General features: G+C 44.8%; 2 protein-coding genes across 3 annotated transcripts; both read right to left on the reverse strand.

The window, feature by feature from the left end:
• Positions 1–76: 76 nt before the first annotated feature.
• LOC147046081 (kinesin-1 heavy chain) lies at positions 77–12,135 on the reverse strand. 2 transcript variants are annotated; one of them, XM_085929835.1, is made up of 26 exons: positions 11,753–12,135; positions 9,168–9,255; positions 9,032–9,105; positions 8,846–8,950; positions 8,724–8,772; positions 8,320–8,375; positions 8,159–8,246; positions 7,963–8,087; positions 7,662–7,766; positions 6,962–7,107; positions 6,724–6,872; positions 6,460–6,647; positions 6,079–6,147; positions 5,767–5,973; positions 5,403–5,546; positions 5,125–5,313; positions 4,933–5,050; positions 4,483–4,538; positions 4,295–4,404; positions 4,114–4,215; positions 3,929–3,989; positions 3,777–3,848; positions 3,552–3,656; positions 3,261–3,477; positions 2,978–3,119; positions 77–2,892 (listed from the first exon to the last, which is right to left on the reverse strand). In XM_085929835.1, the coding sequence occupies exons 1-26, from the start codon at positions 11,876–11,878 to the stop codon at positions 2,889–2,891; spliced, it is 2,895 nt and encodes a 964-aa protein (XP_085785961.1). In that variant the 5' UTR covers positions 11,879–12,135; the 3' UTR covers positions 77–2,888. The 2 variants fall into 2 exon arrangements, with proteins under 2 accessions (XP_085785961.1, XP_085785960.1); XM_085929834.1 differs by having other exon boundaries at positions 5,125–5,316.
• A 794-nt stretch (positions 12,136–12,929) lies between these two features.
• On the reverse strand, positions 12,930–15,945 carry pold3 (polymerase (DNA-directed), delta 3, accessory subunit). Its single transcript, XM_085930034.1, has 12 exons — positions 15,813–15,945; positions 15,265–15,320; positions 15,091–15,190; positions 14,980–15,019; positions 14,763–14,895; positions 14,337–14,586; positions 14,167–14,239; positions 13,928–14,066; positions 13,680–13,786; positions 13,511–13,590; positions 13,353–13,437; positions 12,930–13,289 (listed from the first exon to the last, which is right to left on the reverse strand). Exons 1-12 carry the CDS (start codon positions 15,867–15,869, stop codon positions 13,096–13,098), a joined length of 1,314 nt encoding a protein of 437 aa, XP_085786160.1. The 5' UTR covers positions 15,870–15,945; the 3' UTR covers positions 12,930–13,095.
• Between the last annotated feature and the right edge of the window lie 4,875 nt (positions 15,946–20,820).

The following is a 20,820-nucleotide window of genomic DNA, read 5'->3' on the forward strand; positions in this document are numbered from 1 at the left end:
TTCAAAATTTACATTACCATGAGAAAATGATCAAATGTGTAGAATTGTCCAAAGAGGCACGGAGACAAGAGCTGAATGTGTTGACTGATAATTATTTAATCACACATACATTTACATCATGCAGTCAATCCAAAAACAAACAAAAGAAACGCACACACAAAAAATGGTGAGCTCGTCTGCGTCCATGTCAGAACCTCAACTTTGTGCCCCAGTTAGCCGGGAATGATCCAGTACCTTTTGTCCACGTATGGATTTACCCCCCATAACAACAACGACCCTTCAAAAATGAACCAACTATTACACAGTAATAAAAAAGTGGATTTTTTTTTCTTCTTCAGTTTTAGCTTTAATTTCTATTGAAGTTGATTGGGAGCCACAGATTTTCTTTAATTCTAGTCATTCATTTACTTTTCAATCTAAGTTTCCATTTCATATCCAGTTTTTGGTGAGAGGTGAAAGACAGCAGAATCATTTGGAGGTCCATGCTCAATTGCTTCATTACAGGAAGCGTACACTGTCCTATAACATACTACGTGAGGGAGGGGGCACGAGAGTCCAGCCTAAAGTGCGACTTGACTCCTGAATTGATGGAGTGCTTCCAAAGCTAGATACTAAACATAGCTATACAGATGTGTCGAGTCCATGTTGAAATATTTGTATCTTTAAATAAATGGATCAAGTTTTTTTGTATGGTAAATGTTACACGAGCATGTGTGTGTTGTACAGTGTATCTTACAGTATATATTGCACTTGCACGCGGTGTTGGCGTCCTCATGCTGTGATTACAACGCATTGAAGAAGTATTAGGGCCACACCCAAAAAAAAAAACCCCCACAAGTATAGGCGACAAGGAATATGAGCAAAGGACAGTGACACTTCGATATATAATGGTATTTTTTTCTTTCAAAGTCATTTTTCCGCATTCGTTCCATTTTAAGAAGTTATTTTTTGCCAAAGTCTCAGTCCCCCCCCCCCAAAGAAAGGCCTAATTTCTTTGTTTCTTGATCAAGAAAATTGAAGAATAAAAAAATAATCAAATTTTCCCCAAATTTCAATGATGATTTTAAGAGAAAAATCTCAAAACAATTACTTCATTCTCAAAAGAGTGATTTATAGGCAGAACAATCCAACTTCTATTCTTGAAAAAATCTATTATGTGTGTGTGTGTGTGGGGGGGTCGGGGGGGGGTCTTTCTCTGGCAAATTTGACATTTTTGGGGAAAACCCAATTTTTTTTTTAACGATGACACTTTTTTCCCTTGGATAAAAAGACTACTCCCCAAAGAATGACTAATTTGGAGTACGTACTCGAATGTATTTTAAATAGCTCTTTATTCTCACAAATTTAAGCGCACGTGTTCATTTCTCATTTTCCTTTAAGCATGATCTTAATATTCCTCTGTAACAACGCACTGGGGATTCACTGCGTCAAGGGCAAGGGTGAAACATAACCCCCCAAAACAACGTTTAGATAAAAAAAAAAAAAAAAATCCTACACCATTTTATTGAATTAAATAAAGCATCACAATGACTTGGTTTGGATGCTGCATTTTGCCGAGTGATACGTGAGCAGCCGTCCCCGCGAGTGGACGATGGGACGCATCCAAAGCAGTCAAAGGAGCACATAAGACGCACAAAATGGCCGCAGTGGCTATAAATAGTCATCAGATGGGTAAAAACACACACGTAGCTTTACAGAGTTAACCTAGCAGGCCTTAAAACGCCTGGACTGGATCATCGGCGTCCGTTTCTTTTCCTTTCCTTTGTGACGCGACGAGTATACGGCTTTAAGTTAACCACAAAAAAAAAAACAATTGGCCTCCACAGGTGTCCAGTTAAATACATCTACAGTACACGCTTGCACATCTTGACTTCTTTTTTTTTTTTTTTTTTCCCCTCCTCCATGGCTGTGTGAACAGCAAGTGAGCGGCGCGCTGACAAATTTGAACAATCTTTGTACAAGGGAAAAGACGCACAACAAAAAGAGTGAGGACGTCGAGCCGCTAGCCGGATTTTATATATGCGGCGCGACCAAAGGAGGTGGACGCTCAATTTCATTTCACTTCCTGGAGGGAGGTGAAAGGGTTAGAGAGAGTAGGTAGGGAGGAAAAAAGGAGAAACTGAGGGAGAAAGGTTGAAGGGAGGAAGGAGGGAACATCGATAAGGCTAAAAGGAAGGGCGAAAGGCAATAAAGTTGGTTTAAGCAGTGGAAGGAAAAGATAAAAAGATTGAAATGTCCACCTCCCATTTGGCCAACCATGTATAATAAGTACAGTATCTATATATTGATGTCGTCCTTAGAAATTATCGCGGAGAAACCGGTGTGCTGCTAACGTACGAAATGTACAGCGTTGTTGCTTTTCACCTACAAAGCTACGTCTGGCTGCCCGCAGGATACTCTCCTTTTTGTTTTCGCCTTTTATATTTTAGTGTTACATTCAGCTTGTGGGGGGCAAGGGCGGGGGTCAGCAGGGCACAACTACTCACGCGACAACCACGTTGACAGACATGTGCCAAACAAAAAAAAAAAGAGAAAAGAAAAAGGAAAGCTACACATTCAAGTCACGTGCAGTTTTTGCTGGCCAAGGCTGCTGCGGCTGTTCGAGACTGGTTGTATTGGATATTGTTATTCAACATTTTTTTTTTTTTTTTTTTAGTAGCTTGCGCTGTAAATTCAATCTGTCGTCTGTTTGTTTTTGTGGTGACGGGTAAGCAAGCGGGTCGGAGCTGTACAGCCAGGAATATTTGTATATATTTATAAATATTTATAATCCGCACACTCACTCCTGGGCAGCTGGGAAGCTGTAATGGAATGACGGCGCCAGCAGGAGGTGCGAGGGGGGGGGGCGGCGCGGAGGGTCGGCTGACCTTCGTCTTTCTTCGCTCACTTCAGCTAAACAGAGACGATAGCAATGAATACACGCAGCCGGACAATAGCAGCATCAGTCAGCAACTTTAAGAGGCATGGGTGGGCCTACTTTCTGTCCGTCTTGGTGGGGGCCGAGCCGCCGCCCCTGATGGATACCGTTTGGCTGTTCTGGTAGAAACCTCCCCCGCTGCGGTTGATGATGGGGTGGGTGGGGGACGCCACCGGCTGTTGCCCGGGCCGGATAGGTTTAGCTGCGGTGGTGGGAGAGAGAATAAAATGAAGACATCAACAAGAAAAACGATGCTTTTGTTATGCTTTCTGTTAGCAATTTGAGTCAATTATTTTTCTGCTTAGCTATAATAAACAAAAGATGAACTTTTGACCCCACTGACCGATCTGTGCCGAGTGTCCCCGCCTGGCCATGTTTTTGGCCCTGACGGCCTCCTTGATACGATCCACCTCCTGCTGGTAGCGCTTGCGATCGCGGGCGGCGTTCTCCTTGGCCTCCTTCAGTGCAGACTCCAGCGCCTTGACCCGCTCAGCTGTAGCACGAAGGCGCTTCTCCAGCTTCGGAAGCTCACAGCGAAGATCTGCGTTGTCGCGTACCAGCTGGCGGCAAAAAAACACATTTAGATGTTGGCGCTAGAGCTAATGGCGGACGCGACGTATTTCAGTGGTCCTACCTGTTTGTGAACCTTGGTGAGCTGCTCAAGATTGTTCTCAAGAAAGGATATTTTCTGCTTCTGGGCCGCGCTGCCCCCGGTGTCGTCCGAGTCCATCTCGGCACTCTGCACACAAACGGGAGAGAGCGTTGGCGTGACGATGAGCAAAAGAATGTAAAGACGGAATGAGTTGGCTACTATTTAGCCGACATCCAGATCCTGCTGGCATCCACATATTTGTCTCACCTTTTTCACGCGTGTGGCCAAGTCCTGGACAAAGAGCTTCCTCAGGTTGTGCAGAGTCTGCAGCTCCTTTGCCTTGAAGGAAAAAAAAAACATGAGGCAAGATAGACTGACGCTTTTGAGAAAATTAAAACGGGATCTGACTACCAACTCACCACTGTCTCCTCCAGACCCTTTAGGTCCTGCCTGGCCTGCTCCCGCCTGTCCTGCATCACCCTGGATGGACATGCATAGTGGTCATGCTTCTCCCTTTCTTTTGTTATGTTTGGTGCTTATATTAAGTTCATTCTCTTTGGTTGTCTTTTGTCAGTTTTACAGTCATCTCTGTGTGGGAACCTACGTGAGCTCGTGCAGCTTGCGGCTCTTGTCCTGATCGGTGGATTTGAGCTTTTCATGCTCCACTCGTAGCCTCTCCTGCTCCAGCATAATCTTCTGGTTCAAGCTGGAAAACATGACAGTACGAATAAGCGGCACGTCTCTTCTCCTCGAGGAGCGTCGGAGATGGCTCGGTGCTGTCTTACTCCTGCAGCTCGGTGATGAGCTTTTCCTTGCTGTCCAGCTCGTCCCTCAGGCTGCTGATCTGTTTCTGGTGAGCCTCGCGGTGAGAGTGGATCTGCTTCTCCACTGCTTCCTATGACCCAACAAATGCAACTTTTTGGAGCAGTAATTGGAGAGGAGGCAGGTGATTGGCAAGAGCCGCGTCACTCACCTTGACTTCGTTGGCGGTCTGGATCTCATTCTCCTTTTCCATGGCGTGGACTTTCTCTGCAAAACACAAAGGCAGACGTGTCACCATGACAAGGAAATCGAAGGGTTGGCATGTCCTCGACATCCGACTGACATTTGCAATTACTTTTAAATAATTGGTGATGTATGACGAGTTGAAGTTTGGTCTATTTTTGCCTTTCTGTAGAGACTTGACTATCTTATACTGAGATTCAGCAAAAATGCTGAATGGCTCTCAAGAAAATCTTAGAATGCCATCTAAGTGCGGTGATACGCTTCGAATGGTTCAGAGACAAGATCTCGTCACAGACGCAAAACATGGAATCTCAACATACGCAACAAACTTCCATTCATTGCAAGTAATTTCAAGGAAAGTAAATGTTGACTTTTTTTTTTTTTTTTTAGTCTACTCTTAAGAGGATCGGAATTGCACCTTGTGCGCTGAGTTTGACCAGCTCCTCGTTGAGTGAGTCCACGTTCTCCTCCAGCTGCCTCTTCTTGTGCTCCACGTTCTGCAGGTACTCCGTCAGGGACTTGATCTTGGCCTCGTGCTTCAAAACAAGAGAAAGGCCGCTCGTTATTTCACTGCGTTCCGTTGCCTCTCCGGGTTGGTGGCGGCGCTCACCTGAGAGATGCGCAGCTGGCAAGCGGCCAGCTCTTTCTCGTTCTCGTCGATCTTCTTGTTGCTCTCCGACTGGGTGCCCTCCAACTGCTTGCAGCGCTTCGCCATGCTCTTCACCTCCGACTTCATCTTGCTGATGTACAGACGGGCCACCGTGAACTCCTCGTCGATGAGGCCGCTGCCGCCCTCGTGCTGCTACAGACATGGGAATACGATGAGAAGGGCAGCTGGGAAGAACCGCAAAGACGGACAGGACAGGCTTCACTTCTGCTTCTCCTCACCTTGATATCATTGCTGCCCACGGCGATGCCGATCTCAGTCAAATCTTTGAGAAGTGAGGACATCATCTCCGTCACCCTCTTCTTCTGGTGGTTAGACATCTCCTTCACCTTCTGGAGTTCGGAGTCCAAAGATGACAGGATGGACTGTAGAGAAGATGACAAGGACTTCAGTAACAACTCCAGGGCTCCCCCGTTAAAGGGAACACAAATGGCTAAAATTTCACTTTTACACATATTTGCGCATATGTGGAATGCTCTGCGCAGCCATAAAATGTAAAATTTCTCAACCACATGATTTGCTTCTTCGTGAAAATGTGCCTAGAATCAAGACCTTCTTAATCTCACGTTTTCAGGTATCCCTCACCGATTTCTGGCTGAGCTCCTCGCTGATAACCTCAAACTCTTTGGTCTTGTCCTCCACCTCCTGGCTCTTCTGGTCGTAGTTGACGGCTAGCTCCTCCAAAGCCTGCAGCACCTCCTTCACCTCTTCCTTGGAGGCCTCATTTTCGGCCTGCAGGCGGTTGAGCTCGGCTTGCAGGTTCTCGTGGTCGCGACGCGATGATACCAGCAGCTGCACGGAGAAAAAGTTGAATATAAAAATCGTACACATGCAGAGAGCAAGAGAAAAATAAAACACACACAGCTTGGACATTTGTTTGTGGACTACAGGGCTCACCTCCTCCTGGTCCAGCATCTGCTGCTTGAGCTTCTCGGCCAGCTGACTCTGCTGGTTGATCTCTTCATCCTGCAGAGATGCAGACGTGCAGCGGCATTAGCATTCGCAGCGCGACATCGGCATTACACTGCGACCAAGGTGAGAGCCAGCCGAGAAATTCGTATTATCATTGATTATAACAGTGTGCCGCCCCACCATTGAAGGTGGTCACTACATTCCTTTCCATGCAAATGAAAATAATACACTTAGAGCGCATTTTTTAAGTGAAAAATCAATTATGTAAGGTTAAAGATGTGTGGTTTTGTTTTGTATTTGCCATATTTTCAGTCTGGTGTCACACAAATCCTTTGCCGTTAACAATCTGAGTTTTTTTTTTTTTACCTTGTCGTCCAGCTGCTTATAGAGTTTGGACAGCTCGGCCTCGCACTTGTCCTTCTCCACGTCGGTGAGGCGCACGCCGGGCACGTTGGGCGTGGACGCCGGCTTGTCGTTGAGGATGTTGTCGAGAGCCAAAACCTCGGCGTTGGCCTTCTCCTTGTCGAACTGCTCCTCCACTGGCACGCTCTCGCCTGGGACAAGGAAACGTTGGTGTAAATACACAGATCTGCGCTCGAACAGACGAGAAAATAACTCCGTTCAACTCACCGTTCCTCCAGCGATTGAGCTCGTTCTCTAGCCAGGTGACAGTGCTCCTCAAGGTCTTATTCTTCTCCTTCTCCCGCTCGTACTTCTGCTTCCACTGTTCCGCTGTCAGCTCCACGTTCACCGTCACCGTGTTCTTGATGGTCTTTGCTCTGTGAAGAAGAAATGGACAAAAAGCCGTTTCAGGTTACAAAGCAGCCATTTGAAAGCAAGTGTTTACTTTTATTTTGTTCTTGCTTACCTTTGTCCGAACATGAGGGTTGATTTGGTTTCAGCCTCGTTGTAGGAGGAAGGTGAGCAGCAGATGACGATTGTGGTGCGACAGTTGCCGCCCAGCGAGTCTTGAAGGATACGCGTCATCTTGCTGTCTCGGTAAGGTATGTAGGCCTTGGTGAAAACACACATTAGTTTATTTTTTATTTTTATGCATTACAAGTAAACTGGTGACCTTCTGCTTGTATTCGTATGACAAACGGGTTTTATCCATCATCATATAAGATTTGGAGGTTTGGTGAAAACTTCAATACTTCCTATTGTGTTTCATGTCAGAACAAAAGAGACAGTTTTTTTAATGCTAACATGTTGTCAGGGGGCAGTGGATCTGTTCACTCTGCCAATTATTTCATATTTGCTTATGCAGCAGGACGGCTGCGGACGGGTCAGGGAGAGGTGAAGGACAGCAGAATCCCGACTCCACACTGCCAAGGTGGACATAAGCAAAGCCGAGGGTGGCATTTTCACTTAGCTCATGTGTGTGTCGACATGTTCTAATTTACTGCTTTCACTCTTTTTGTGGTTGTCTCTTTGTTATATCTGAAGCACTTTGTTCAAGCTCCAGCTGTTGTGAAATGCGCGACATAAAGTTGCATCGTGTTGTATTGTATTGTCTAATAAAAACGCGGTGGCATCGTTTCGAATGGTAATGAAATCACAGTACTTACTGTCCCTTCAGCCAGAGCGGAGATGACGTTCCCGAGGGACGACAGCGACTTATTGATGTTCTTGGCTTCATCCAGCAAGGCTCCCTCCGCTCCTGTTTTGCTGACCTGATGTGAGATTAGCATGAGGAAAAGTCGCGAATACTTCTCTGGTTAGATTAAAAAAAAAGGCAGTCAAGTCATCAAGGTATATGTTAAATATCGAAATACTATCAATATCACTGTCTTCAGCAACCATATCGCACATGTCGTGCAGCCCTAAAGGGGAGTCAGTCCAGGCTCAGTTCCGCAAGCACCTGCGCACCTTTTCGCTACCGGCCAGATCCACCAAGTAGAGTTTCCCGCTCAGCTTCTGCTCCGTCTGGGTGTTCTCCTGCTTGACGTTGATCAGGAAGATGCTGTGACTCCTGGAGCTGTGCTCGTTCATGTCTAAAGGGCAGAGACGTCTGGCTCACCGCCTTAGCACCTCAAAGTGCGGGTCGAGGATGGGTTTGTCTTACTTGTGACTGCTACGTGTCTGTTGGATTTGCCTTCGTCGATGGTGTCCATAACCTCATCCGGACTGCAGACAAAGCGCTCGGTGCAGCCCTGCGGACATAAGAGCATGGGTGTTTGCTCAGAGACTCGTGTTGACTTTAGAAACTTGTGTGCTGTGTTTTACCTTCACATAGGGGACTCGGTTTTTGTCTTCATGCACTGACAAATTGGTCTTTGACACTGGGAACAAAAAAGAGCGACTCAAAAACAAATACAAAAAAATATTGTTACAAAAATAAACTTGCCTTTTCTGTGATTGCTCAATTTTTGTTATCATTTTGTCCCAGGTATTGATCAGGTTAGCATGAAAATGGTTATTGTTTTTTCTCTCAATGTTAATTTTTTAAGGGAGGGTCCAAGGTGTGTCTTAAACTTTTTGGGGGAATGTCAGTAACAAGTGCACGACTAAATGAGCTTTGTCATTTAATTTTTGTAAGCTGCAAACATCCACCTGTGCCCTTTTCTTTATGTGTGAGCTTTGCTTTGCAACCACATGAAAAAATAATGAAGAACATATGGCCCACTTACCATCCAACAGGTCCCGGATCTTATCTAAGTAAATTTCAAAATAGGAAACCTGCAAAGAGACGAAGATGATGAAAGTTGAGCCGATTTGCGCCAGCATCCGACCAGCTCGTCTGGCGACTTACTTTGATATGAAACTCCAGGTTCTCGTCCATGGAGTAGATGTAGTTGAAGATGTCCTGCACTATCCTGGGGATGATCCCCATGGCGTCTGTGTCGTGGAGGTTCCCCTGAGGCATCAGAGACACCGCAAGGTCACTTCAGAAAAAAACCAGCTCCGTCTATTTACACATTTGTCTTTTTGCACGCACCTCCATGGTGTGCGTTTTCCCAGAGGACGTCTGGCCGTAGGCAAAAATGGTCCCGTTGTATCCCTCGAGAACATCTACGAGACAACACGAGAAGAGTCTTATTTTGACCTTCCTTTTTGGATTTTTAGTAGCTTACCTTTGACAATCTTCTGAGCGCAGGCATTGTACACTTGCTCCTGTGTCGTGCTGGACTGAAAGACTCGGTCAAACATGTACGGTTTGCTCTGGAAGACAAATAGGAGGGAATGAGAAGTGCCTTCAAGTGCAAAGTGCATCACAAAATAAAATGTATTGTTTCCTGTGAAAACCTGCATGCAGCAAGAAAATAGACCACTACTGCCGAGCAAGAGAAGTTATCAGGATTTTGCAATTGAAAGTGACTTTGCTTTCGCCTGCAACACATTCTGGTTGAATTGTTTCTGTCTCTTGGGCTCCTCATCTGCCAGAGGACCCTGGAATCGGCAACTTAGGTAAAAAGCATTTGGATGCGGTCTTCCAACCTCAATCAAGTGCACGATAATCATACGGGGTAAACGTCATTTCCGATCAACAAGCCAGAAGCAGAACGTCTCTGGAGGTTTAAACTCCACGTTGAGTCATGAAGTCTACTCAGCTGGGTGGAGTTCCAACTGACATCATGGTCAAAGAAAATCCGCTCTGCGTGTACAGCATGATGTGAAGAGCGGATGAGTATGTTCAATATGAAACAAACAATAATATGTAGTGTCATCCATGCGTATGGAAATCACTGGCCTATGATTATGGAACGTCAGCGCTGAAAGCAGAAACTAAATTGAACTGATGCACATTACATAAGCCATTAGCCTATGCGTTATTCCTGCGTGGCCGTGAAACATCAGCACAACGATTTGAAATCTTGTTCCAACAATTGATTTAGACGTAACCGAGTAGGAGAAAAACATCACCACTGGGTCTCAAATAATCTCAGCTAAACAGGCGCTCGCATGTCAAGCGCCGCTCGTCATTTTAACGGGCTGATCATTTACTTGCTTGCGCGCAAACCCGACGGCTGCCAGCGCGCCGGGCCGCTATCGGCCTGGGCAGACGTCGGAGGTAAACAACAGCGAAAAAGCCGTTTTGTCAACTCCTCAGTGTCGACGACACCATTGGCTTTCTTTATCATCTACATTTGGGATTATGCGCTCAACAAGAAAATATAATTACAGCGACAAGGAGGAGGCGGAGGATCGTGCGAAAGGATTTCCTGATGGCTTTGCTGGTGATAGTGTTCACGTTGCACAATGGGAAGAAATCTCACTGGACTTTGTTGCTAGGCAGAACACAACACGATAGCTCAGCTCCTCACAATAGTCTCACCTGCACGCCGCACCCACCCAAATCATTTCCCACTTTCTTTCCTTACTGGTGCAGATTGCTGACCCACTATTAGTCAGATGCCTCAAGTCGTCCATCTTTGCGTTTCTCTCCAAATGACATTTTCATTCTAGTGAGGCTTGCATTTCATTGGCGTCATTTTAAAGCATTTAAGTGGAAGACGGGCAACTGACAAGAACCAAAGTCCACAAGAGCAGCAGCCAAGGCACTGAATGCTTAGCCACCATTTTATAGGCTGAGCAAATGCCAAAACTTGAGATTGAAACACAATATAGGAAGTATAATGGAAAAGCCGAATAAGCGTGCTGCAGTAGACTTTAGCGATCTATTAAATTAAGCTCTATTACATCTAAAATAGCCTGAATAGAACTTTTCAGAGAGACTGAAAGCTGTTCAAGATCTGTGCACACCCCACCAAGTATATTTGTGAGTAAATCGATGACCCCATCGATACTTGACTAAATACTTTTTGTGACATTTGTGTTAGGTGGTATGAGTAGTGTCACGTGACTGAGGAGGGTTCATGTTTATCATTAGCAGTAGCCTTTTTTTAAATTCTATAACATTGTAAGCTATAAGCCTAAAAAGTGCCATAAATCATGGAATTAGCATATTTCACTTGGACTGTTTTCAGGAGAGGTACAGGTATGATAGGATTCAGAATCACGTGACAGAGGACCTGCGTTAAAAAGGAGACAATTCCACAGACGTCATTGAAAATTTTAAATCACTATTATTGCATTTTCTTCTTTCATTTCAACAAAAATACAAACAACACATTCTTTTCACCAAGCGTCTCGGTTGTTGAGTGAAGTAACTGGAGCAGCTAAATGCTATTTATGCTTTTCATTAAATGACTGTTAAGGTCGGTCAAGCTTAGCCCAAAGGCCGGCTAGGAGACAACTGTTGGTCACTATCAAATCAGAGCTCGGCCCCTAGCCACTCCAAATGGTTTAGCAATTAGCATTAGCCCCCTTTTGTAATGTTTACTGTGCGTAAATAAGTGTTCTGAGTGTCCTGTGCGCTAACGCGGCTAATGTGGCTAACTGGCAGTGTTGGGAGGCTTTGTTGATTGACAGCTGGTTAGCCGGGGCTGGGGCTAGAGCTAACAAGACAAACGGGCTGTCATTTTGGGTGACGCCATACCCAAAATATGAACCGGATACCGGATTATAAATGTCGAATCCCGGTGACAGCTCACCAGGCGCCGGTTGCCTCTTCCTGGGCGACTCAAACCTTCGAGCTAACAAGCTAAGGGCGCTAACTTCTGGTAACGTTACAAGACAATTAAAATGGCGAACCGGACTTGAGCCCGGGGGCCCCGGTTAATAGCGACAACATCGCCTCGGTTGGCGTTGGACTCACCGAGATAATAACGGTGTCTTCCCCTTGGAACTTGGGAATGTATCGGTCTCCTCTGGTCACCTCGGAGCTGTTGAGAGGCCTAAAACGGCACATCACTTTGATGGTGCACTCCGCCGGGTCGGCCATCTTCCACCACCGCGGTGCTTGCCTTGAAACGTCGGCGGGGATCGAAGTCTCAGATTCAGCAGTTATTATTTGGAAAGACTCTGTCCTGGGGGGAAAGCAAGGCGGAGCGAGCCCCCCCTCCTCGGTTCGGTCGGAATAGGGTGATAGCGCGTCGGGGCCTAGGAGACAAACGGACTTGTTTTCGCTCTCATTCAGTCCCCCCCGACTGTTAGGAAGCCATGACACCGGTGGATGAGTCCTGGCTGCTGGCTGCTGCTGCCTGGCCACCACCTCGTCCCCGCCCCCGCCCTGCCCGGGTGGATTGCCATGACGTCATTCCTCTTGAATGATAGCAAAAATGATTGAAAAATGGTCACTCCGTAAAAAGAAATACAATAAAGTATCAAATATGATTGCGTTAAATAAAAAATATTACATTGTACAGAAAATCCAAACAATAATGAAATTAATAAACTAATTAAAAAAATATGGTAACATAAGGTTGAAGTATAATAAAGTACATACATGAAATATGACCAAATTAAAATACTTATAAAGAAAATTAGACCTCGTTTGTAAAAGCAGAAAGAAAGATTAAGATGAAAGTGAAGAATGTTGATTGCATAAAATGACAATATCTCCATAACACAAAAATGTCAAGCGAGGAACTGAAGATAGGTTCGTTTTGAAAGCGTTTCAAGTAGCAAAGTAAAATAGCAAGGGTACTGGTGCTATTGTTAGGAGCAAAAGAGCAACTTTTCCATGTGCTGTGACTCAGTTGTTTGAGGAGCCACAGCCAAAAAAATTCAGCAGGCGACAGAGCAAGCGAGGGAGGCCTCTATGGATTTTTTTTTTTCTCACCACTCCCTGAGCGATCATTTTCCTTTTGGGAAAGACCAGTTCTACCAGACTCGTTTGTGATCTGGCCTCAAGGGTGTGTCGAAAGCTGCTCCGTGTTTGTCAGCAGTCTACCTGCAAATACTGCACAGCCATTCTTGTCAATGCAAGCATGGTAAAAAAAATAGACTCGCGATGAGTCGTTTCCATACACTAGAAACGGTAAAATGAAAGCTGACCATCAACACAAACATTTATTGAGTTTTTATTGAGTTTCATCACTTCTGTATGATAGCACCAGAATTTTCTGAACATTGTGTGTGTGTGTGTGTGTGTGTGTGTGTGTGTGTGTGTGTGTGTGTGTGTGTGTGTGTGTGTGTGTGTGTGTGTGTGTGTGTCCATCACTTCTTTTGGAAAAATCCCATAATAGAAGCTTGTTTGGTGGCTTTGTTCTCCGTGCTTTTCTTCTGACTTTTCTTCTCTTTGCTGGTCGAGATTTTGGCTTTGGCCTGTATTTTGGTCTCCGCTTGCACGACGGCGAGGACGGCGCTGTCGTCTTCCGAGTACGACTCGGACTCGTAGCCTTTCTCCGTCACTGCAACCGGACAATAATCAGAACCGCAAACGAGGGGAAAGTTGACATTTGTAATTTGCTTACCGATGCAGCCTTCTTCGTCCACAAAGGTTCGAGACTTCAGGACACGTCTGCGCTTGCGTATTTTCGTCGTCTCGCAGTGTCCCGGCTGTAATGACAGAAACATTTCTTCTTTATCAGAATGATTACAAGTGAGGCATGAAAGTGGTTGTCGCAATTACATGTGAAGCAGGTTCTTCAGCGGGCGCGTCCACCGGCACCACTTCTCTAACAACTCTTCGTGGCGGTGAATCTGGAATAACTGCAGACAATATTTATTGAATTTTTCAGAATTGATCGATTGTGTCATGGCGGGCAGTGTAGCAATTTCCACGGTAAGACGTTTTTTACCGTCTTCGTCTTCACTGCTGTCAGGCACAGGCTTCTTGATCCGCCGCCGCTTCTTCTTCTCCATCTTCTCCTCCTCACTGTCAGAACTTTGCAGGCGTTTGATTTTACTTCAGGAAAACAAGGGGGGGAAAAAGTCAATACTCAGAGAATAAAAGAATAAAAGCTGTTGGGAGTAAACGCAATCCAGCAACATTTTTACACCGGATCTCATGTAGAGAGTATACCTAATGAATTGTCCTGTCACAAACCTTCTTGGATCTTTCTTGTTGTGCTTTGGCGGTTCTGTTGTGACCTTTTGTTCTTGGTCTTTTTTCGGCTGTTGCAGTTCTGCCGACGAAGACTCCACTGTCTCTTCTTCCTCCTTCTTCACAGGTTTCTCTTGGTTCTCTGAAATCAGGAGCATTTACAAATATTTTACAACAGTTTAGGTGACAGATTCTGCTAAATTTGAGCTTCTTTGTTTAAATACAATTCATTATTCACTTACTCGTGCTTTGATTGCCAAAGAAGTTCAGCGTGTGATTGGACTTTGTCAATGCTTTACCTTTGAAGACATTCACCTAGAAAAAGCAAAAATATTTAACAAATTTCCCCTTTTCTTTCAAATTGCTTGCAGATTCTATCCCACATGCTACATTGCACAAAAAGGGGACAAACCTCAGCCGCAGCTTCCTGAGGCTCTGACTTCACCTCTTTGCCGCCGTTTTGGCTCTCAGCCACTGCAGCTTTGCTAGCGAACATTCCCATGATGCCCTTGGCCGGCTTGGCTTTTGAAGAAGCAGCGTCGCCATTAGCGGTGGGCTTCTTGCACTGTTGGGGCTCTGGAACAGGAGTGGGCGGAGCTTGCCGCGTTTTTCCTTCGACCGAGGACACGGGAACGGCGTCGGAGCATCGGATGGCGCTATGCCTGTGAACAAGCACATAGGGACGTGTGTGCATAGTATTAAAGTTAAAAGGGTAAAAATCATCATTAAAATCAAGACAGAAAGGAAGTAAGAAAACATTTTAAATCAATAACTATTTTGAGAGAGAAAGTCTCTATTCTTTTCATGTAAAGGTCACAGTTAAGTGAGCCCAACGTACTTGCCGCAGCTGAGCAGGTTGTCTTTGACAGCGTCGTAATCGACGGCGTAGAGCGGCCCGCTGTCCCTCAGCAGCGCTTTCTGGACACTGTAAACGTGCTCGCTTACGATCAAACTCATCTTGGTCTTGAAGTCTGCAAAAACAAACAATCCAAAAGATAGCAACAAATGCACATTTGCATCTCCAAGACTCTTGAAATGTGGATGAAATGACACACCTGCCAGCTGTTCCTCACGCACCACGGACACCTTGTGACTCTGGTTAAGAGGAAATACTTGAATAAATGATCAGAAATAGTAGAAGTAGGAGATGAGTTGTTTTAACGCACCGTGTGACCATTGTCGACAAACTTTCCCGACACCAAGTACGTTGCGTGGAGCTGAGCAGAGCTCTCCTTCCTTTTGTGGTCCAAGTAGTGGTAAAGCATTCTGGGAAAAGGATAATAAAATATAAGTAAATATTGCATTTCTGTTTCTATTGGGTTAAAGAAGGGGAGGCTCACTGTTTAGCTGTGTTGACGTGCACTCCAAGAGCGAGACTCAGCCATTTATATGTAACCTGTTTAAAGTTAGATAAACAACAATACCCAACATAGAGGATTATTGACGTTAAGAGATCATTCAAAACTAAAACTTTATACATTTTGAGCCGAGTTTGTGCAATTCAAATCAACCCCGAAGGAATCTAAACCACCATTTCAAAAAATGTGACGTTGAATTCGGGTCATATATGACATTCAAACGATATTCTGCGGAGCTGTACTTTATATGGACGCATTTGATCCCCATTTAATGTCTTTTTCCATAGTTTCAGCGCCTTTTCTGAACTGAAACGGAAGCCGAATTAATTCAAATAGCCTGTTAACCCATATGTAGTTAAATATAGGGACTTAGTTTCCACATTGACGCCATTCTATCGACATTAACGTTCATATGGCAGTTTTGCCAATGGACATTCAGCGCTGGCAGCTACCTACGCCGAAGCTAACGTGGTTGCAACGTTACGACGATGCTAACTGGGAACGTGAAATTTACACAAAAACACTCTTACGATCTTGTCCTGGTCGTTGACATACTCGTCGATGTTATCTAAATAAAGCTCATCCATTTTACGGCTCGTTTTGAAGTGTGCGACTGCGCGGGAAGGCGCTTTATTTACTTCCTGATCACGTGAGCACGCATGCGCTTTTGTAACTTCCGCTGCTTGGGTCTCGCCGCTCATCAACACAGCATGCTCCAATGTACTATTAAAAAATAATAATCCTAGTTTATATGGAGCAAACGTGCCAATAATAATAATATAACCAAGCAAGAATAAGAAAAAATCTGGAAAAATGATAAAGAGCGCTATAAATATTAGAGCTGGTATCTTGTAATATTGAATAAAACAGTAGATTGCAAAACATTTTTTGTCATATTCAACTATTAGATTATTAACCGGACCGTATCAATGGCCAGTTCCTTAAAAACTCCACAGTAGTAAAACAAACATTTAAAAACAAAACAAATAAAACAACAAAAGTTATTTTGTTTACAATCTAAAAACATTAACTAAGGCATCAAACGATCCTTTTCCAGAATTGCTTAATTTGCTGAAAATGTGCACTCTGCAAATGAAGCTAATACACCGGGCTAGTAAAAAAAAAAAAGATGATAAATTGCCTTTGTTTCCCTGATTTTAAAAGCTCACCGAGCAGCTGCTGGCATCATTTACAAGATCAACTCTGCTTGTTCATCATTTTCTGCAAGTGTCTCACGCACTAGTGTTTAACAAGAAGCCAAACATTTTCTGGGCCATTTACTCTTTCTAAGCTGCTGCGTAAAAAAGAAAATGTCATAAAAGTTTTCTCTCATCAGCAGAACAATTGAAACCAGCTAAAGTGAGAAAGTATACCTTTAGAAAGTTTCAGTAATTTCCCCTGGAACTTTGGGGATGGGTATTGCAGCCTTTTGTAATGTTCCCAGGATGGAATTCTCCATCACCTCATGCCCCCCAGACAAGTCATTTTGTCATACAATTTTTGAATCTCACCATCATCTTACCACGGAATTACTGTGAGACAATTTACTCTTTTTTTTTCATTTAACAGAGCTAATTTCATTCGACTTTATTGTAAAGTGCATACGCCAGCAATTACATCCGCGTCATCGCAGTCAGCCGAGCAAAAAAACACCACGGCGGCAAATTAACAAGGCGCGTGGACCTTGAAATGATTCCGTTGGAATAAAAGAAGCGAGCAGGAGGATTTGGAGGGGGTGTGTTTTTTTTATTGCAATTTCCACGGCTGCTTGTTAACGTTCATGATTTATTCACTCGGAATGGCCGCTGCACTATTTCAAGAGTATTATTGGAAGTGAGGAGGAATATGGCACAGAAGAAAGATGATTTGACTGTGTGGGACAGGAAATGAGAAGCTGTTGTAATAAAGTCCAGAGAATACCAAAACCCAAGACGATTATCGGCGGTTATTAATGACCACATTAGTGATGCCGCCTGCGCATGTTTATTCATCATCAATCGCATATTATTATTTTTTTTTTGCTAATAAATGGTCAGCTCCCGATGAGATATCTGAACACATTGGACAATTTTGAGAAAAGAAAGATACTGCAATATTAACACTATTTGGAAGTTACAAACTTGAGGGGCTAAAAAAAAAAAAAGTCTGGGATACAAATGAACGAAAGTAGCTAACCGGTTATGGTGTGGGTCAAAGTGACCCATTTAAACACTCAAAACTCCATCTTAAATATTTGTTGAGCTTGATCCTCGCGGTCGGATCGACTTGAAAACAAAAACGTCCAGTGAAGTCTCCAGAGCACAGCCACTTGATGGGATCTGAAAAAGTGTTGCCCGTGTCACCCAGGGCCCCATTACTTGATCTTTTCACAGCAAAACGAACATGAAGCCAATCGGGGGCAACGTCATTGATCGCTTCCAAGCTGACTTTTTGGTGTCATTTGCGGCCTGAGCAATAACACTCACTCAACTCTCCGGAGCGCCACCAAATCAATACGGAGGAGCAGTAATAAGCCGCAACAGTACAATCGCAATTATGACCTTTTTCCTGACGGGCGTGTGAAAAAAAAAGAGCTCCACGTTTTGGGCTTTGTTCAATTCAAGTAGAGCGATGGAACCGACATTTTGTTCCAGTTGGAGCTCGCGGCCAAACCACGCACGTGGTTATTTGAATTTGTATGTGATATCCGGACGAAGGAGGGTTTTTCGCTCTCGCAGATGTCGGAAGAACTCATCAGGATGCTGATTTGAGGGATTTCGGCAGCCGAGTTCACGCAGGGGAAATAGGCGGGTGGAATGAAAGTTGTTTTGATTGTGCTTATGTGGGTGGGCGGCGAGCAGATACCTGCAAATGCATTATCGTAGCAGGCGGGGAGATTGTAAATGTGCATTGAAATGTGCAGCACGACGCAAATGTTATTTATTTGCTTTTAACACCAACCCATCTGCCATTAAAGAATCCATCAAGGAGGATTTTAAGCGTTTGAGGCAATCACAATGCTGATACCAAAAGATCAATCTACAATTACTCAAGCAAGAAATTAACATTTTACAGCTACATATACAAATCATTTACAAAAGAACATTCATTCCATACTAAAGTGAAACTTCTAAGTCCTGTTTTTGGTATTCTCAATCAGATTTCCCACAGGAAAAAAATGGGAACCATCCTATAAAAATTTTTACGTCCATTTTCTGTACGAATCCCGAGTATCTGTCCTGTCTGTGACTTTGACAAAAGCCAATGTGAGATTCACACAAAATGTGTTCCTTTGTGGAAACCGTTGTCGACACCTGGCGTAGCCGGCAAATGCAAATTTGTGAAGAGGCGAGGAAAAAAAAATGTCCTTTTACTTCGGAGAGCGGCACAGAGCAAGCAGACGCAGGAGCCATCCTGCTGCTAGAAGATTCAAACAAAATGGCTTGGGCACGGCCCGATCTCGCCGTCCGCTCGGGTAATGATGTTGGACTGACAGGTGTGCGGCGTCTAAACTCGAGCGACGGTTTGGGCCTGAGATGGTTGGATTGATAGTTTGTTGGTTGTCTAATGAAACCGTAATTGGAATATTTGGAAGGCTCTTGCTACACGTCAAATGTTCACACAGCGTGAAAACTCGGTCGTTATCCGCGTGGGTGATTCGTGTCGTTGTCAATCAATGATCTAAGGCCATGCGACCGGCAATCATTTATCGAAAGCAATTATTCTGCCGGTAAATTTAACTGCCTTTGATTGGCGGCTTAATTAATAACACGGAACAGAAGCCGCTCCCCTAAAAAAAAAAGAAACCACAAAAAACCTTGTGCAGTCGTGAGTCTCTTGGGTGATGTTAATTCCTGCATGTACCAGATGTCAGAATGAAGACGTTGAATGCCTCCCTTGGCTGGAAAAGATCTCTCCAGTTTTTCCCCACACCTCAACGACGAGGCATTCTAAAGCACGTGGTGAATGGTAAAAAGTTGTTTTGGCGATCGGTCACACAAAACACAGGTTGGAATTTCTGATTTGGTGCGTGGGGGGGCTTTTGTGTGGATTTCGGTTTGGGTTTGTTTCGATTTTGTGTGCGAGAATAAAAAGAAGAAAACAGAGGCCTTTCTTTGTTGCCACGGCAACGGAAGAACAACCCACCATAAGAGGCGACTCGACCTTCATGGCCGTCATCGGCCACCTAAGTGAAAGTCAAGAATTGCGAGGGTGTCCTTGGCAAAAGTTGAGTTTCTTTGCAGGATGCTCGTGGTGGCTCTGCGACTTGATGATCGACCCCCCCGAGATCGTAGTTTATCTTGAATTTTCTTCTTCATTCTTTTGCAATTGTTTTGAGGGGAACAAAGTCCCATCTTACATTTTGGTTGAGTTTTTCGTGTCTTTACAAAGGGTCTTTTGGGTGTTTCACAGGACGAGAAGCAATTAAGTGTCAAGATTATCAAGAGGCCATTGCCGCTGTGACATCGAGCTTCCTCACTTATCTGCACAAAAGATTTGCTCATTTTCTCTTTGTGCGCCTTTTACAGATCCCACACAGAGAACACAAGTTGCAAAAGTATCACGGCAGAGCTTTTGTCCTGACACTTCCTTGTGTCTTTCACAGCGGAATAAAAGGGCGACATCTCGGGGGGGGTCGCCCGAGCAAATGTGAGCCGATAACGGTCGGAGGAAAAAGGAGAGCTCCCGCAGGGGGCGCCGCATTTGCCACTTTAGCCTTCACCTGCAATCGTCTCTTGGGCCTTTTTCTCACAGCCTACTAAAAGGCAGCTTTCTTCCTTCTTTTTGTTTTTTCATGCTGTGTTAATGGCATGAAATGAGGCGGCAAGTCAACACGGCATTGTATGAGGCACCAAAATGACATGAAATTGTCCTGGGCACTTTTAGCATCATAACCCAAGCGAACAAATCTGAAGTAACAAAGAAGAATGTCGGCAATGCTTTCCTCCTCCCCCGTCGTGTTTGTAATGCAGGCGGAACGTTGCGGCTACGGCGCCAGATTGAGGTCAGTCCATCGGGCTTTGTTGCTGCCGTCTGAAAGACGACAACACCTCCTTCTGTCCTCCTTCCCCTCCTCCTCTTCCTCGCTGATGGCGGAGGGGACGAGGCGCTTGTCAGCTGTGACGAGAAAAAAACCCCGCCGGGAGGAACGTGACGAGAGCTGAGGCACACGTGACAGGTGGACAAACTGACACCTGCTGTGTGTCGTATAGTCAGATGTCCAAAAATGAGATAGAGAGAGGTATAGATGGAGATTTTTTTCTTACAATCGGGCGATGCTAACTTGGGAAAGATTCGGAGCTCAGCAAAACAAAGCAAGTCGTTTGTTTTATTGACTTTATTAACTTGTCCCCAGAATCACCGTCGCAAGCAGAAAGTATCGACGGAACTTCACATAAAAGGCGAAATCTGCAGACGGCGGGATTTCTGGACTGACAAAAACGGTCTTAGCCGCGTCTGATCCCAGATAAAAGGCGACGCGGAGAAAACACGGCAGGCTTATCGCGGCGCCGACGCTCGGCCCGCTCAGATAAAACTGAGCATCTTCATCGAGCCCCT

This window comes from Syngnathus leptorhynchus, chromosome 14 (genome assembly GCF_054491065.1).
Source record: "Syngnathus leptorhynchus isolate UIUO chromosome 14, UIUO_Slep, whole genome shotgun sequence".
NCBI lineage: Eukaryota > Metazoa > Chordata > Actinopteri > Syngnathiformes > Syngnathidae > Syngnathus > Syngnathus leptorhynchus.